We start from the raw sequence: 19,018 nt of genomic DNA, 5'->3' as shown, positions 1-19,018 counted from the left end.
GAAAATGTGTCCCTTTTTTTTTCATCTGCTGAGTTTTTGTTTTTAAGACTTTCAAGGCAGTGGCAGGAGTAGTACACCTCATCTTTAGACTCTTACTGTCAGCGTGTAGTTCGGTTGGAAAACCCTCTGTGTATTTGTAGAGGTGCTTTGTGTGTTGTTGTTGTTTTCTAAGATTATTAAAAATTTATTCATTCATGAGAGACACACACAGAGAGAGGCAGAGACACAGGCAGAGGGAGAAGCAGGCTCCATGCAGGGAGCCCGATATGGGACTTGATCCCTGGACTCCAGGATCATGCCCTGAGCGGAGGGCAGGTGCTAAACCGCTGAGCCACCCGGGCTGCCCTGTTGTTTTTTTTTTAACTGGGAGTGAAAGCTGAACAGAACACTCATTCAGCCTGCTGTATGCGTACAATGGAGTTGTGGTTATAAGACACGTATTGTAAATAATATAGTATTTATCGATGCCGACAGGACTTGCTGTCATCTGTGCAATTTCCCTGCCTTAAATAAGACCACCTAAAGGAGCAGAAATATGTATAAATTGGTTGTGATTGGTGGCTGCTCTGTGAATTAAGTTCTATTTTGACCACTTTAGAGGGCTCTTTACTTTTGTGGTTTTCAATTTGTTCTCTGGGTGGTTGAGGTCATAATAAATCTGGCATCTGCATGTTATCATCTTCTGAATAGAGAGCCCATTATGTCCTTTCTGATCTGTTAAAAGATATATTTATTTGAAAGGGGGGGGCGCGGAGAAAGGGCAGAGAGAGAGAGAAACTCAAGCAGAGTCAGTGCTGAACACGGAGCCCCCAAGTGGGGCTTCATCTTACAACCATGAGATCTTGACCTGAGCTGAAACCAAGAGTTAGACACTTAAATGATTACACCACTCAGGTACCCCATCTCTGATCTTTTAAAATCTCAATTCTCTAGAGTAGTAGACTTTAGTAGTGCATTTCTTTCTGTATAAATTATTTCAAAACTATAATAAACATTTGTATTTTGCTAAGTTAATGGATATTAATAAAAAAAGGATATTAATATAAGCATGCCATAACACATTCCTAAAAGCTGAAATAAACCAAATAATATTTTCCCCTTATTATAATATTAAAATTGACAGGTTACCTGGGTTATTTATTTATTTATTTTTAAAAGAACTTTTTGTTATGTAAATTACAGCCATGATCAAAGGTCAGGAAATTAGAGACAACTTCTAACTACTAAAATAGTTAGAATTAATTAACTATTAATTTAACTATTAATTAAAGTAATAAAATTTTACCTTTTTAAAAAGATTTTATTTATTTTATTTTATATTTTATTTATCTTATTTTATTATTTTTTTATGAGAATACACAGAGAGGAGAGAGAGAGAGAGGCAGAGACACAGGCTCCATGCAGAGAGCTCAACGTGGGACTCGATCCTGGATCTCCAGGATCACGCCCTGGGCTGAAGGTGGCACTAAACCTCTGAGCCACCTGGGCTGCCCAAATTTTACCTTCTTTGTTACATATACACCTTTAGTCCAATGTACAATTCTTGCTAACATTTTCTTGTGTTTTGAAGGTTAACAAAGTACTTTTTCACATGTACCATGTATTTTTTTCAAGAGTCCTTGAGATTAATTATGGAGAAGAGAAAACTTAGACTGCAAGATTGAAGGATTAGCCCAAACTCACACAGCTACTAAGGGGCATAGTTGAGATTTGAAACTTACTTGGGTGCCTGTGTCCATGTTATTTTTTATTATTGTTTTTATTTTTTATTTATTTTATTTTTTATTTTTTATTTATTTATTTATTTTATTATTATTGTTTTTAATTGAAGTATAGTTGACATACAGTTTCAGGTGTAAGCCCATGTTATTTTAAGACTTCCACCAAACTGAATATTGTTTCTCTTATACTTGACCTTTATAACAATTGCTAACCAAAAACATGGGACTTTAGGAGCTTTTAAATATCCAAATGTAGTATGTATCTTTTGGGATTTGTATAGTTGTTTCCACTTGGGCCAGTTCTGGCATTGTAAGATTGAGTTAGGAGTATAAATAAACTCATTAAAAAATTTTGGCGGGCAGCCTGGGTGGCTCAGTGGTTTAGCGCTGCCTTCAGCCCAGGGCATGATCCTGGAGACCCGGGATCGAGTCCCACGTCGGGCTCTTTGCATGGAGCCTGCTTCTCCCTCTGCCTATGTCTCTGCCTCTCTCTCTGTCTCTCTCATGAATAAATAAATAAAATCTTTAAAAAAAAAATGTTGGCAAGCATGTAGTGCTAAGAAGCATTGAAACAGTGTAATCTAGTGAGGAGGTCATAGATGTCATTGTCAGAGCTTTAAATCCTGGCATGGCTACATATTAATATTGAAGAAGTCACTTCTGCTAGGTCACAAGTTTTTTAAATGTGGCCTATAGACCTTTGAAGGTCTATAAGGTGGTACAAAATCAATTGAGGGTAAACTGCTAGTATCTCAGCATGAATCCAGGGAGTAGCACCAGGCTATGCTGGTTGTCATTGTATTCTTTACCAGCATGCATTCACAGTAAAATAAAATGCCAGTATCAATTTAAAAATGTCCTTGATGATGATACTTACCTGGCAAGATAGATACCATGATTACAAAGAGTGTGGTTTTTTTTTTTTTTTAAGATTTTGTTTATTTATTTATTCGAGAGAGAGAGAGAGAGAGAGAGAGGTAGAGACACAGGCGGAGGAAGAAGCAGGCTTTATGCAGGGAGCCCGATGTGGGACTCTCTCCCAGGTCTCCAGGATCATGCCCTGGACTGAAGGCGACACTAAACCGCTGAGCCACCCCGGCTGCCCACAAAGAATGTTCTTGAAGAAGCAGTAATATTAACTGTAATTCTCAACCCTTGAGTTGACGCATCTTTTAAATAGTCCTGTGATGGAAATAGGAAGTATGTATAGAGCACATCTGGTGCATACTAAAGAAAGATGGTTTGATCAAGGAAAATACTTGTGTAGTTTTTTTGTATCACGAGCTGAAAATAGCCTCTTTTTTTTTTTTATGGAACACTATTTTTACTTGAGAGAATGGATAACAAACTATGGATGTTTGGCCACCATCTTTGCACCAATGAGGGAGTGAGCCAGTCACTTCAAAGAAAACAATTAATAATATTTACTGCCAGTGACAAAATTTGGGTTTTCAAATCAATAATTGGAATTTTAGAAAATTTGGGATACCTGGGTGGCTCAGCAGTTGAGTGTCTGCCTTCAGCCAGGGCATGATCCTGGAGACCGGGGACAGAGTCCCACATCGGGCTCCCTGCGTGGAGCTTGCTTCTCCCTCTACTTGTGTCTCTGCCTCTCTCTCTCTGTGTCTCTCATGAATAAATAAATAAATAATTTTTTTTAAAAGGAATTTTAGAAAATTTGAGTTTACCACCATGAGGCTGTCAGCTTCTGATATTTAAAGACTTCTCTGTTGGTGGTGATGATAACGAATCTGGTTTTTTGCTGATGTATAATGAAATATCATTTCCGTTTTCAAATGACCGGTATGTTAGTCACTAAGTGTTTGACCAGTCCATCTAACGGAATAGGAAAAAGACCATTTATCAAGTGGTCAATCAATATTAAAAGAATATGCACATTAATCTCTAAAGGTTATTAAAATGCTTTTCCATTTTGTAAAATATACTTGTGTGAAGCTGGATTTTATTCATATACTTTCATCAGTATATTGCAACAGATTGAATGTAGAGGCAGATTATGAAAACGTAGCGACATTTTACTTAGCCAGACATTAAATTTGTGTCGTTTTTGAAAACTGTTTATTTTCCATTAGAAATATGTGTATGTTACTATTTAATGAGTTACTTATTTTAAAAATTAAATATTAAAATGATTAGTTTTAATTTTTTTGTTTTAATTTCTAATATGGTCAGTAGCAACTGATAAAAACTATATAAGCAAAAGCTTTTGGGAGACCTGTAATTTTTAAGACTATGAATGGGTCCTGAAACTAAAACGTTTAAAAAAAACTACCGAGCTAGACAACTGTTTCCTTGCCTCTAGTAATGGAATAAAATCCACATCTCAGAATTGCTTTTGTTTTGTTTTATTTTTGAATTGCTTTTGTTTTAAATGAGATTTATAGGAGCGCCTGGGTGGCTCAGTTGGTCAAGTGTCTGGACTCTTGGTTTCAGCTCAGGTCACAACCTCTTAGGTTTGTGAGATCTAGCCCAGCGTCAGGCTCTGCACTTAGGATGGAGTCTGCTTCCCTCTCTCTTTCTGTCTCTCTGCTCTCCCCCCTCATGTGTACATTCTCTCTCTCTAAAATAAATAAATACATCTTTTTAAAAAAATGAGATTTACATGGGGATTCCTGGGTGGTGCAGCGGTTTGGTGCCTGCCTTTGGCCCAGGGCGTGATCCTGGAGACCCGGGATTGAATCCCACGTCGGGCTTCCGGTGCATGGAGCCTGCTTCTCCCTCTGCCTGTGTCTCTGCCTCTCTCTCTGTGTGCCTATCATAAATAAATAAAAATTTTAAAAAAATGAGATTTACAGAGCATCTGTGATGTGGAAAACATACTAGATGGTAGAAATTATTTGTGAAATGATGAGTGAGCTTCCAGTAGTGTCGGACAAGCTTAGTTGTCTGCACATGTTCTCAGTGAATGTTTTTTATACTAAAGAATTTTGGAAAAAAACTTTCATTATAGAGTAGGAACTGTTGGGTCCCTGAAGCAGAATATTTGATCATCTCTTTAAATAAATAAATAAATAAATAAATAAATAAATAAATAAATAAATAAATAAATTTGATCATCTCATAAATAAATAAATAAATAAATAAGGTAAATGGAAACTTACAAAATTTTTATTTAAAAACATATTTCTATAAATTTCAGTAGAAAAGTTTAAGGACACTCATTCTTTTACCATACCTTTATAAAAGTAACTTTTATAAAACTTTTAAATATTCCCTTTCTGACTCTGTGTGTATACATAGTAAAAGTGTGTGGTTTATTATAGGTATAGTTTTGTGTTCCATACTTTACCCTAATCATTTTTCCATTTTGCTGTGTAGTTTCCATTATAATCATTATTCATGATTAGTCCAAGTTTTTGAGTTGGTAGATCATACTTTATTAATATAGTCTCTTATGTTAGTCTTGAAGGTTGTTTCTTTTATTATTATAAATGATATTGTAACACATTTTCTAAATATTTACACAGTATTTATTTATCTTTAGGATATAGTCATGGAAGTGGAATTATTAGGCCAGAGTAACATACTTACATGTATATATTCACTGATATGTACACACATATTTTTACTGCTCATACAATGTGTGTATATATATAAACATATACGCTATGTAATTGATATATGATATACATACATCATATATATATCTGTGGGATTGAAATTGAGAAGTATACTTTTTAAATAAAGATTTATTTTAGATAGCCTGTGGAGGGTGTGGGGCAGAGGGAGAAGAGAGAAAATCCCAAGCAGACTTACTTGGGGCTCAGTCCCATGACCCTGAGATCAGTACCTGAGCCAAAACCATGAGTTGGACACTCAACTGACTGAGCCACCCAGGCGCCCTGAGAAGTATGGTCTCAAAGGGAAGGGCTTCACGTAGATAGAAATGGACAGCAAATATTTTGGACAAATAATAGTCTACCACTTGACTGAGATTTGAACATTTCATTTATTTGCTTGCTAATTTTAAGAAGGTAGGAAAATTTTATTTAAACTTCTAAAGTTTTTTTTTAACTTCAAGCAAGTAATAACTTCAGATTTATGAAATATTGTTATAAAGGGCAGTGTTTTATTTCTTTGAGTAGTTAACATTTAAATTTCAGTTTTGTTCACTATGACTAAGATTCTTGTATGTTTTAAGTGTTAGAAATTGAATAATTTTATTTTCAAGTATAAAAGATGATTGTATAGGAAGTGATTAGTTATAGTTGGTACAGTAAATTATAGTAAATTCCTTTAATCCAAAATCCTTAGAAAAACTGAAGTTTTCTTTAGGAATTAGGATTAAGATAATCTAGTTGACTGAAGTTACCACATGTACAATTTGTCAATTACTAATTTTCAGTCACATAGAAAATGATGAAATATACAGTTCTTTTTTACTGATTATTGAGAAGACATTCCATAGCTATAGAGCCTCCAAAGTAGAATGTGGGAGGGTAGGTTGATCTGCTTTTCATGGTAACTGTGAAGTGTCGTGTAAATTCATTCTTTGAAAAAAATTCTTACCCACTTGCTTCCTTATCTTTTGTCTCATTAAAATAGATGCTGAGTATGGGTGGGGTGGTTAGCTTAGCTTATTAACAAGTTAGATAATTGATCAGTTATTTCAAATTCTCAAGTGATAGGGCACCTGGCTGACTCAGTCAATGGAGCATGTGACTCTTGATCTTGGGGTCATGAGTTCAAGCCTCATGTTGGGCATAGAGATTACTTAAAAAAATTCTAGATGACAAGATAAATGAAAGAAATTTGAGGGAGAAGGCCTATAACATTAATGATCTAGGAATGACCTTATTGGTAATTGTGAGATTTATTTTAGTGCTTCTATTAGGCTTGAGAGCTCTGTGCTTGGCAGTTTTGCTTACACTTTATTTCTTTTTATAAGTGTCAGTATTTCAGGCCTTCCTAATTACATGCTCCTTTACACATTTCGCTCTCACTTTTATTATTTTACTCCTTTACAGGAATTTGTAATTAATCAGCATATATTGACTTTCTTTTATAGTTTTATGACCTTTGCGAACTATTCAGAACTGGAGGTCAGGTTCCTGACACAAACTACATATTTATGGTATGTAAACCCACATGATACCAAATACTTATTTAAAATGGAAAGCATCTGATTTATTACATGGAAATTATATAACAATTTCTTTGTCATATGACAATCACTTTGTAAATATATGAAAAGGTGATGCTATACTTTTCTACATTTTGCCATCTTGTCTGGTTGAAAATGATTGCTTTAGTAAATTGCCATATGCATAGGACTGGGTTCTAGGCATAAGTAATGGTTGGCAGAAAAATAACCCAGAACCTCCCAGGATTAAGGCACAGAGCTTTAATTTACTGTTATTTTATCATATCTTCTTGAGCATTCATTTTCATCTGTTATCAATTTGTAGATTGATGAATATATGAACATACATATTTGCTATTAAGGTGGATATTTGCTTACTTTCCTTTTGGAATGTCATGTTACTATTGAATTTTTTATGAATCCTATCATTTTCTTTCTTCTAGAGGTTTGTGTGTCACTTTCCTATTCTTTGAGCTGTTTTCCTATTGATCTAACAACATTGTCCCAAATAAAATACTAATGGGAAGTGTAAGTAGTATGGCTTCACAAGCAGTTGTTAAATACACAACTGAACCTAAAACACTAATTAAGGTATATACTTTTATAAAAACACTATTTCTTCAAGTTGTTAGGTTTTTTTATATAGTTACAATGATTTTTGGGATGCCTGGCTGGGTCAGTCAGGAGAGTGTGTGACTTGATCTCAGGGTCATGAGTTTGAGCCCCACTTTGGGTGTAGAGATTACTTAAACATTTAAAAATAATAATTAAATGATTTTTGAAATTCATTAAAAAATTTTGGATTCACATGTGACCTTTTTGAAACACCTGCTAATGTAGGTAATAGAGAATTAGAAAAATGGTGGTTTTTCAGGGAAGATCCTTCAGAGAATTGGATAGCAGGTTCCTGTAGGCCTCCTGAATCATAAGACTGGCACACTTAGTAGAGACTGCTTATTTACTTCGATTTGAATTTTTTGTTAAAACCCAATTTCCAAATAAATCAATGTATGACCCTTCAATTTTGTTATTTTTTTTTTTTTGCCATGTCTCTGAGTTTGTACACCTTGGTATAATTTAAAAAATACATTGTTGCTATTATTTCTAACTGTAAACTTTTACTTTACAGGGTGATTTTGTAGACAGAGGTTACTATAGTTTGGAGACCTTCACTTACCTTCTTGCACTAAAGGCTAAATGGCCTGATCGTATCACACTTTTGCGAGGAAATCATGAAAGTAGACAGATAACACAGGTGTATGGATTTTATGGTAAGACTTTCTATTTCTCTGATTCTCTGAATATTGCTTTCCTTTCCTCTTTGGGAAAAAAGCCATACAAGTCATACATGTGCTTTATATAAAGTTAGAAATATAAATCATCTTTTTCCACTTTTTAACTCCTCCTCTTCCCCCATTCAACTGAGAACCTTACCATGGAGAGAGAACTGTTCTTAATTTTTTGATGTACATCATCCTGGATCATTGCCCTAAAGTGTAGCCCTCAGTTTACATCATTGGAATCATCAGGGGTACTTGTTAAACATGTACATTGCTGGGCCCCCACTGAAAACCTGTTGGAGTGGGAATCCTAGAATCTGCTGAAGGTAAATGTTCTGCACTTGAAAGTTGAGAACCTATTATATATTATATGTATATGTGTGTGTATGTGTGTGTTTATAAACATATTTGTGTGTGTACATACCTGCTTTTTTCACTTAATGCTGTGACCAGCCTTTCTTTACTTCATTGACATTATTTTTATAGTTGCATTATATTACACTGTATGGATGTACTATAATTGATTAAATCAGTACCTTTAACATTGGACATTGGAGTTGGGTTTTTTTTTTTTTTTTGGAGTTGTTTTTAAGTTGCTGACATATATAATATTGTATGTGTATAACATATATAATTATGTATATATATGTGTGTGTATCCATATGTTCCATCCAGAGAGTGCTAGGACCTCAGGGGTCAGAAACAGAACTTAGCCATTAAAAGCAAAATATATCTGCTTCTATAAAACTTGTATATGGTTGAAAGTTTTAAAAAATGAAGTTAGGAAAAAAAATTAGGTTACAAAGCTCTTTGAAGGAGATAGAGAGCAGGACTGTTGAGGTTATTAACATGAATTTTCCTTAAGCTTAATTAAGGCATATATTGAGATATTTGAAAATATTAATCTCATAACCCTTTAGTTTCAGATTTTATATTTTGGATTCTCTTATGTCATTATAAAGATGAGCTAAACTCTTATTTGTAAGCCACTATCAATTACTAAATTGAGAAATTTTGATAATTTATTATTATATGTTAATAGTAATTGATAAGTTAGATGGCTAATATTTGTCCCCTTTTTACAAGTTACTTTTGATTTTCATTCACAAAATAACAAGTACCATTTAAAATAAAAGTTTTTGATTCTTTTGCAAAATAGTCAATAATTTGGATAGTATACACAGTGGTATTAGCTTAGTAAAAGCAACCGGCTCTAAGATTAATGTTATACATATAATTATACCCAGAATTTGACCAACAGTTATCAGTGAAGGACAAAGAAATTAAAAGCAGGAGAGGAAGGAGGGCATTTTAATCAAGAGGCCTTGACTGAAGAAAGTAACAACAGCACAACATCTAGTATTGAGTGAGCTATGTTGTTCCCAAGCTGTGCTCATTTATTATTTTGTTTGATAAAAGGAAGTCCAGTAGTTTCTCAGGCAGAAGATAATTTTAGTCATCATGGAACTTAACATTGATTTTAAAATAGCAAAAATGTCCATATATAACAATTATATTGGGCCTTCAGTTCACACTAATAAACATATACTAAGCAGTTATTATGAACCAAATGCTTTGCACATGTATGAAGATGAAAAAGATTCTGCCTGCAAGTTCAGCCCAATGTTAGTGTTCTCATGGCAAGTTTACATGAGGATCCTGCTTCACACATAGGGTAATTTAGAAAATCATGAGGATTGATCATACCCCATAGTCTTTTTTTTTTTAAAGATTTTATTTATTTATTCACGAGAGACACAGAGAGAGAGGCAGAGTCACAGGCAGAGGGAGAAGCAGGCTCCATGCAGGGAGCCCAACAAGGGACTCAATCCTGGATCTCCAGGATTAGGCCCTGGGCTGAAGGTGGCGCTAAACCGCCGAGCCACCCGGGCTGCCCAACCCATAGTCTTCTATATCATTATCAGCTGTACTTATGGCAATAGTGATACAAGGTTTTTTTTAAAATTGAGGAAGAAGTCAAAGAACAGGACTTCCATGGTATTAACTGAAAGAAGAGATGTATGTCTTATTTACTGTTGTAAACAGCAGAGAAAGTGTTCACTGGGAATATGTCAGAATCTGATTGCAACTGGTCTCCAATGATGATTGCAGGTGTAGTCACTGAAGCTCAAGTATTTTGTTGCACAATTTGCAGAAAATCTCTGAAGATACAGTCTGGGCCTGAGAAATGTTGAGATAGGAATCACCCATGCTCCTATAATTAAGGGTCCTCTGATTTGTTTGATTATCCTATTAGAGTAAGGTGGTCATATTAAATAAATTACTGATAGAATTGTCCAATATGAATAACATAGTAGACAAAAGCATTTGTTTTGGGTTTATGAACTTATATTTAACTCTTCCTGATCATAGCAGTTTGATCAATAATTTCAGCTGCTTTGTATGGCCCCTTCTGGAATGAAAAGCAGGACCACATGCTTAGACTAGTTAAACACTAGTCTCCTTCATGACTCTATATGGAATGCATATCAGGTTATAGCTTGCCATCCTGGTTTAAGTTAAACTTCTTTAGGATTGGATGTGCTCTTTATTTTTATTGGCAGATTCAGAACTTCATTAATGGGAACTCTTCTATTTCTTTCATAGATGAGTGCCAAACCAAATATGGAAATGCTAATGCCTGGAGATACTGTACCAAAGTTTTTGACATGCTCACAGTAGCAGCTGTAAGTTTATGTAAATCTGTGCAAAACCTCAAGTATTTTCCTGCCAATACCCCTTTGCATACTTTTATCTAATTGCCGTCTCAATTATATTGATAGCATTAGCAGTCATTGACGAATTTAGATATGACTAAGTTTATTATTATACTTTCAACACTGTTATCCTTTTTTGCTAGTTAATAGATGAGCAGATTTTGTGTGTTCATGGTGGTTTATCTCCTGATATCAAAACACTGGATCAAATTCGAACCATTGAACGGAATCAGGAAATTCCTCATAAAGGAGCCTTTTGTGATCTGGTTTGGTCAGATCCTGAAGACGTGGATACTTGGGCAATCAGTCCCCGAGGAGCAGGTTGGCTTTTTGGCGCAAAGGTCACAAATGAGGTAAAGCCAATATTTTTGGAAAGATGGTTTGTTGATTGCTAATGGACTACAAAAGAACTGTGGTGGCTATAGATAACAACCTTCTGTTTCTCATCTAGCTTATTCTGTATGTCTTTCCTTATTCATTAAATAAGATCACGTAAGGAAAGCACTTCCTTCAGTATCCACTTGGTAATAGTGTAAACGTTTCTTTTTCAAATATTGCAATTAAGTAATATGATATAGGCAACATATATATGTATGTATAAAATTTTTAATATATATAATTTAGATGTAATAGATGTGTAACATTGTATTAGTTTTAGATGTATAACATGATTTGATATATGTATATATAGTGAAAAGCCAAATTTTGAAATTCACTAGTATCAATAAAAAAAATACACACATACACATTATATATGCATGTAGGGATGAGCTTGTGTTGGGAAGTAATGCAGCACAATGGAATTAGAGAGCTAGGTTCAACAATAATTTAAGTAAATTACATATGTTCTCTGAGCCTCTGTTTCCTTCAGTTACAAAAGAAGTATAATAAATCTCAGAATTCTTATAAGAATCATACTATAGAGGGACGCCTCGGTGGCTCAGTGGTTAGATGTCTGCCTTTGGCTCAGGGCATGATCCGGGAAGCTCCATGCTTCCTGCATGGAGCCTACTTCTCCCTCTGCCTATGTCTCTGTCTCTCTCTCTGTCTCTTCTGAATAAATAAAATCTTTAAAAAACAAAGAACCATACTAGACCCTTAGTAAGTGATAGTTGATAGCAATATATTTTTATTATACCATAAAAATTTCATTTCACATCTGATAGTGCTTATAGAATGCATTTCTTCTAATAAATTACGTGACTGTATGATTTCTATAACTTAGGCCAAAACAGCCTTATTTGTCTATAACTTACTGTAAATAGTGGGGATAACTATAGTAGAATGGGTTCTTTTTTTTTTTTTTAATTTTTTATTTATTTATGATAATCACACAGAGAGAGAGAGAGAGAGGCAGAGACACAGGCAGAGGGAGAAGCAGGCTCCATGCACCGGGAGCCCGACGTGGGATTTGATCCCGGGTCTCCAGGATCGCGCCCTGGGCCAAAGGCAGGCGCCAAACCGCTGCGCCACCCAGAGATCCCTAGAATGGGTTCTATAATCATGAGAACGTTAGTAAAAGGATTTATACTTTATTATTATTTTTTTTTTTTGAGAGGGAGGGGGAGAGCAGAGAGAGAGGAAGGAAAGAGAGAATCTTAAGCAGGCTCCATGCCCAGTGTGGAGCCAGACATGGGGCTCGATCTCACAACCTTAAGATCATGACCTGAGCCAAAATCAAGAGTTGGGTGCTCCTGAGCTACCCAGGAGCCCCAGACTGTATTTAAATATTATTTTCTTACTTATTTTATATATAAATATAACATGATTCTTTTTATGTGCTAGATATTTAACAAAACCTTTCTGACTTGCAGTTTGTTCATATCAACAACTTAAAACTCATCTGCAGAGCACACCAACTAGTGCACGAAGGCTATAAATTTATGTTTGATGAGAAGCTGGTAACAGTATGGTCTGCTCCTAATTACTGCTATCGTTGTGGAAATATCGCTTCGATCATGGTCTTCAAAGATGTAAATACAAGAGAACCAAAGTTATTCCGGGCAGTTCCAGATTCAGAACGTGTTATTCCTCCCAGAACGACGACGCCGTATTTTCTTTGAGGCCTTCGCCCATCCTGCTGACCCATTTTTCTTCCTTCTTCATACCCCAACTTTCGTGTATTACCCTCTACAATATACTTTTTATTGAGCACTTTGCTGCTGAAATGCTGCCTCTTGCCTTTTTTTTAATTTTAAATTATCTAAATTTATTGTTTGTTATGGTGTCTATAGCAATGTTTTCCTATCAATTTTCTCCCCTATCCCATCCCCACTTTGGACTCATTTGAGAAGACTTGAGAAATGTCTTAATACTCACACTGCTGCATGTAGCTCTTGCTTATTTACTGGTCTGGGGGAAACAGGATGTGTCTCCTCTTTTTAAAAAGCCAATTGACAGAACAGACTACACCGAAATGCTCCTCCTTTTGTATCATTCAGCCTTTTGTTTTAGTTTGGTAAGTTTTAAGAAATTTCAGCAGCAAAGTTGTTATTCAGTGGGCACGATGGACTGCAAATGCCTCGAGTTATGTATACCTGTCCCAGCTGTAAACTTCATTGTCCTTTGTTGGATGATATTTTAAGTGGATATAAAATAAATTGGTCTAAAGGGCTGCCCTCCTTGTTGTGTTTTTAAATTTTAGTTAAAACTGCTACAGCTTATGACTTTGTACAGTAAGATAATTGTATCGATCTTTTTTCAGATTCCTTGTATTTTTTAATAAAGTAATCTTAAACCCAGATAGGTTAAAGTATTAGAAATTTTAAACAGCTTACATTGTTAGTTTAAAGTTATTCTCCCCTCCTCCCCCCCAGTCAGAGTTTTTGACCCTTTGGTTATTGAGTTTAAAACTTCAACTGAAATTCAATACTATTTATTAAAAAAAAAAAAAATTACTAAACTGTGCCTAAAGAACATAACTGCCATATTAATGTTTTGGTTTATATTCTCTATAGTAATAGAAAAACATTTAATACTTGTAATGCTGATGTGTTCATTTGATACTAGTTGAGTAAAATGTGATTGATGCAGTTTACAATCTATCATGCATATCATTAAGTAAAATCTGTGTACTTTTCAGTAGGAATCATTCTCCTCTTGATGTAACACTTGACCTTAACTTTTAGAAAGTGTTCAATTTTTAACTGCAACTGGAAAGGTTGAAAAGTCAGGACTCTTGTATTTTGTGAACTGTAATTTGAAGCAAATTTTAAAAAGTGTAGAAAGAAACAAATTGTCCTTTTTTGTAAAGGTCTGTGGTACCATGTTTCGGCTTTGTGTAAGTAATTTAAATATCCAAAGGGTGTGATGATCAGTTCTTTATATGCAACTGTCCACTTAATAAGGACAAGTGTTCCAGTGTCTCTTATGACTGTGGTCATAAATGATGTTGGAATTTACTATTTTGTGAAATAGTTGGTATCCCTTTACTACTATAATTAATTTTTGTCATTCCAGGAAATCTTTGTGAAGCCAGCCAATTAATAAAGCACTTTAGTATCTGTTCAGGTAGTTTTGAAAACCAACTTTTCCCCTTCAGGATAAGAACTTCCAGGTTACCTAAAAATGCAATAAAAATCTTTATAATCTAAGCTTCTTGGCACATAATTTTTCATCAGGGTTTTTCTTTTATTAAATGAGCACAATAATATTTTTATTTTTATTTTCTTTTTTTGCCATAACCACCTAGCTCCTTGTTTAGTTTTTAATTGTATAGCTATATGAAAGAAGTGGCTAAGACATTTGCTGCACACACTTGAACTGTTGGGTCAGTAGCTTTGTGTTACTGCCCTGACCCCAGTGTAATTCAGGGGGAAAGGTATTTTTATCTTACAGGGATATGTAGCTATGTATTTTACTAATTGTGAAACACTGGAAATTAATGATGCAGACAACTTGGTGTAGTCTTTGAACAGCTCTCTGCAGTGTTTTTTTCTGTTACCATAAATTGTATTTAAGTGCTTGCTCTCCTCTGCTTCTAAGTTGTACCAATAAAATCGGTAACCTCAGCCCTCCCTTCCCATTTGACACTCCTTAGCTTAGATTGATGTAGTTGTTTTAGTTATCCCTGTAATGTGACCTTTATTTTTAAGTCATGGTGTACTGCATTTGTTTGTCACTAGTTGGGCATGTGCCAATAATATTTTGTCCATTCCTTAATTGCCATCTCTATTTTGTCTGATTTTTTTTCTCTTCAGCTGAATAACGGCTTTTTTGCATGAAAAAAAGAAGTTTTTACGATTAGACATGTAAAGGGAAGAGAGAGTGAATGTATTGGACTTTGTAAGCCTAAAAGGAATATTTGGATTTAATAAATAAGGGCTATGTACGATATAGAGTAATCATGTAGTGGAAGATACTTGCCAGTCATAGATTTGTAGGCAGGAGGATCTGTTACTCCCTGTATCTAGGCTGAATGTAAAATCCTTTATGTTGTATTAATGGGGGTAATAACTATTTTTATTTGCTGATGATATACTTGGTTTCTAATAAAGTGTCCTAGGCTCTAGTGAGAACTGTCTACTTTTAATTGCCAATTACTCCCTTTCCCCTTTTCCTGATATGCACTTGGCTAGCTTTTTATATATAGGTTAATGCTTTTTCCTGAAACATCTCACTACTTTAAATGTGTTCATTTGGGTGTGATCCTAAAAAGTCTGCATCAAGAGCACATCTAATATGCAATCTGCATCAGCTCCTAACATCTGGATGACCAGAACTGTTGGAAGATTGTGACGTCTTAAACCCTGGGTTTTGCTTTTGAAATAAGGTTTGAAATACTATTCTTTGCATTAAGATTTGTGTGTGTTTGCTTTGTAAGCCTAGCACCAGGTTTTGAAAATGCCTGTATTGCGAAAGCAAATCCAAACTCTTTCTGAGCCTCTTTCGTTGTCAGAAATAGAATTGCTTTCCATCAGCCTCCAGAAAATTGTGTACCTGGAGTTGAAGAGATTTAACAGCACGAATCCAGATTTTTAAATGTAATTGTTTTTTAAATGCTAATGTTTGTAAAGCACCTTCAGTTCCTTGGATGAAAGGTGCTATATCCTCTCAGTGTAAATTAATAAAAAGATTATAGGAAGTTTGTCAGAAAATTTTATCTAATGCATAGTCTGTAGCATGTCCCGACAAAAAGTTAGCATTTTATATAACACAATTTAAATTAAAAAAAAAATGCTTATTCCTTCACTTGGTTGCTTGACTGGTAAACAGAAATGAAACTTTTTATTGTTCTGCATTTAACTTTGAACTAAGTGTCCCAGTTCTTTATTTTTTTATTTTTTATTTTTTTAAAGAATTTATTTATTCATGAGAGACACAGAGAGAGAGGCAGAGACACAGGCAGAGGGAGAAGCAGGCTCCATGCAGGGAGCCCGACGTGGGACTCGATCCTGGGTCTCCAGGGTCACACCCTGGACCGAAGGCAGGCGCTAAACCGCTGAGCCACCCAGGGATCCCCTTTAAAGGCAATATTCATTATTGTGGCCTGGACCGAGTTTCCAGAACCATGCATCATGAGATCATCACAACTCTTTCAATTGTATGTTTATAGTCTGCATTCATGTTCATGAAGTATACAGTAGTAAGATACCAAAAAGCATTTTGGAAAGTCCCGTAGTGTGGTGCCAGACACAGTAGATTCCTGGGGAATGTTTGTTCCTTATTGCCGTCTTCTTAATTTTCTATTTCCTTATCAATCAATTGGTGATTGCCTTTCTTACCTTCATGAGAGATTATGCTGGCTTAGATCACTCAAATATTTCCTTTATTCAAACTGCATGAAATTTGTGAAGATTTTTTTTTGTATCAACAAAAATATTACATAAGTATATTCCACTCAATCCCTGGACACCCATTATTCTCAGCACTCTGCTTTTGTGTATAAACGGAAATGAGATATAAAAGACTACATAGAGGGATCCCTGGGTGGCGCAGCGGTTTGGCGCCTGCCTTTGGCCCAGGGCGCGATCCTGGAGACCCGGGATCGAATCCCACGTCGGGCTCCCGGTGCATGGAGCCTGCTTCTCCCTCTGCCTATGTCTCTGCCTCTCTTTCTCTCTCTGTGACTATCATAAAAAAAAAAAAAAAAAAAAAGACTACATAGAGGCATTATGGAATAGTATAAAGAATATAGGCTCTGGAATCAGATCTAGGTAAAAACCCCAGCTCTGCCAGGCAATAATAGCTAACTTACCCAAATGCGATACATGCCTTATTTTGTGTTTACCTTTACCATGATCCTAAGACTGTATTACCTCCCCGCCCTCCTTCAGAGGAAGAAACATTTAGGATAGGTAACTTTGCAGGTTGCATAGGAGGGCTGGAACTTGAACCTCTTTAGGGCATACAAGAGTACATCTTAAGCCCTCTTAAGTAATATTGGTTATTGTAGCTGTGTGACCCTGCTCAAGTTGGGTTCTCCAGATTTTAAAATTCTGTGTCTAAGTATCATACAGGGTTGATCAAGATTAAAAATAGCACACAAGGTACTTGGCCCCTGGCCCAAAACTGCCATTTATTGAGGGCTCATTTTAATATACCCTTTGCCTGAATTAAATGTAGATGGGGAGTAAGAATAATCTAAGGCAATATATAATTGCTGATAGTGTAGTTTATGAAAGTACAATGAATTAGAAGAAAGATATAGAATGGAGCAATTGGGAAAGGCTTAAAAGAGAAAGTGTGAATTAAATGTGGGCTAGAATGATGAGATGTACGTTTCTTACATACTAAAAACAAGCAGAGATTACTAGAACTTGCATGTGACACGAAGATAGGACTTGAGGCTGCCTTTTAGGAGGGCATGAGAAATTAAAGCAGGAGCTGTTTTGACAGAACCATGTATCAGAGAGGAGTTGACCAATTGTGAAAGATGTTGAACACACAGGATTTTAATCCCTATTTTTAAGAAATGTAATGAGTGATATTTCAAGATTAGTCTTCTAGTGAGTTGATAGTCCTCCCCACCAGAACTCCTACCTGCCACACTCTTGTCTGACAAATTATGCTGATTCCCCCTCCTTTCTGGTTTGGTTGAGATTGAGGCTCTCCATAATTTGGTAATTTGGGGATTACATAAAGTATTAATTAGGGGAGCCAACAAATGTTTGGCGACATTTTTTTTGTCTTGTCAAAGCCATTTAAAACCCACTACAATTTACCATCATTACTTCGTAGAAGGTGTATCATTTTTAATATGAAAGATGTTAAAAGAGCCGTCTCAGAATAAAGGACAGTCCTCTCTGCCAAAAAAAAAAAAAAAAAAAAAAAATCAGTTTTGCGAAAAGCTAGTATCCTAGTTTCTGCCTTTGTGAGGGTGAGATTTGCCCCAACCTGCTGGTGTAATCTACTCTAGGCTGTCATATTAATAATGCACAAAAACATTTTCTAATGAAAAGGAAATAGCAAAAGAAAGTTTTATGCCTCCCACCAGTTCCAAATAGATGCCAAGGATCTACCAAAAACAACAAAGCCTGTTCACATGAAGTGTAGAGAGAATGTAGAGGACATTAATGGCAGAGTTTTATATGTTAATGAGCTATGTCTTATTTTTAAGGATGGCCTTATTAAAGTATAAGAGGAACGGTAACTGATACTGTGCATATATGCTGGTAGTCTTGCATGTTTAGGTCTACTAAAACTGCAGTGAAATTTATTTTTAAATTGATCGGCATTGAACTTACAATCATCTGCAGTATCACAGGATGGCTAGCACGCCCTCAAGGATCAATCCTACCTAGTCCTTCCAAAATGGAACAAACACATTGCTTTTAGTAACGGCATCAATACTGTTTGCAGTGATGATTTTTCCTTTCGTGGTAATTCTTTAAACCTCTTGCTTTCTTGGAAGCCTGCACACAAGCTTGTGATCTTTCCTGCAGAGGGCTGAGCATCCGAACCATGCTTCATTTGGGTAGACTCTTGCAGTTTTCTTGCTGGATTCTCTATGAAGGGATATCTGTGAGCAGTGAGACCATTTCAGCATGATGTAGTCAGGGACCGCATCGAGGTGGTTCAAAATGAAGCTCGTTTTGGAGAGCTCCCTCACCGTCGCACCTGCCAGAGGAGTTCGGGGAAATTGCAGTGCTTGGCTGTCGGTCCTGGCGTGGTGCAGCGTTGGTGGGCGCCAGCGTGTGTGTGGAATGCAGGACGCAGCGCCAGGAGAACCTGCCGGCAGGTGTCTGGCGCCCGAGG

The 19,018-nt window shown here is 35.8% G+C and overlaps 1 protein-coding gene across 6 annotated transcripts in view; it reads left to right on the top strand.

The window, feature by feature from the left end:
- PPP6C (protein phosphatase 6 catalytic subunit) overlaps positions 1-15,918 on the top strand; it is a 37,772-nt gene extending 21,854 nt beyond the window's left edge. For 3 of the 6 annotated variants that reach the window (XM_072777911.1, XM_072777916.1, XM_072777917.1), the window contains exons 3-7: positions 6,751-6,816; positions 7,955-8,096; positions 10,713-10,792; positions 10,966-11,175; positions 12,637-15,339. In XM_072777911.1, coding sequence (XP_072634012.1) covers positions 6,751-6,816; positions 7,955-8,096; positions 10,713-10,792; positions 10,966-11,175; positions 12,637-12,885 — 747 coding nt within the window. In that variant the 3' untranslated portion in view covers positions 12,886-15,339. Of the gene's footprint in view, positions 1-6,750; positions 6,817-7,954; positions 8,097-10,712; positions 10,793-10,965; positions 11,176-12,163; positions 12,334-12,636 lie in introns of all 6 variants that reach the window. The other 3 variants (XM_072777915.1, XM_072777913.1, XM_072777912.1) reach the window with 3 other exon arrangements.
- The last annotated feature ends 3,100 nt before the right edge of the window (positions 15,919-19,018 follow it).

Source organism: Canis lupus, chromosome 16 (genome assembly GCF_048164855.1).
Source record: "Canis lupus baileyi chromosome 16, mCanLup2.hap1, whole genome shotgun sequence".
In the NCBI taxonomy this organism is placed as follows: Eukaryota; Metazoa; Chordata; class Mammalia; order Carnivora; family Canidae; genus Canis; species Canis lupus.
This window is presented reverse-complemented; position numbering and strand designations above follow the sequence as displayed.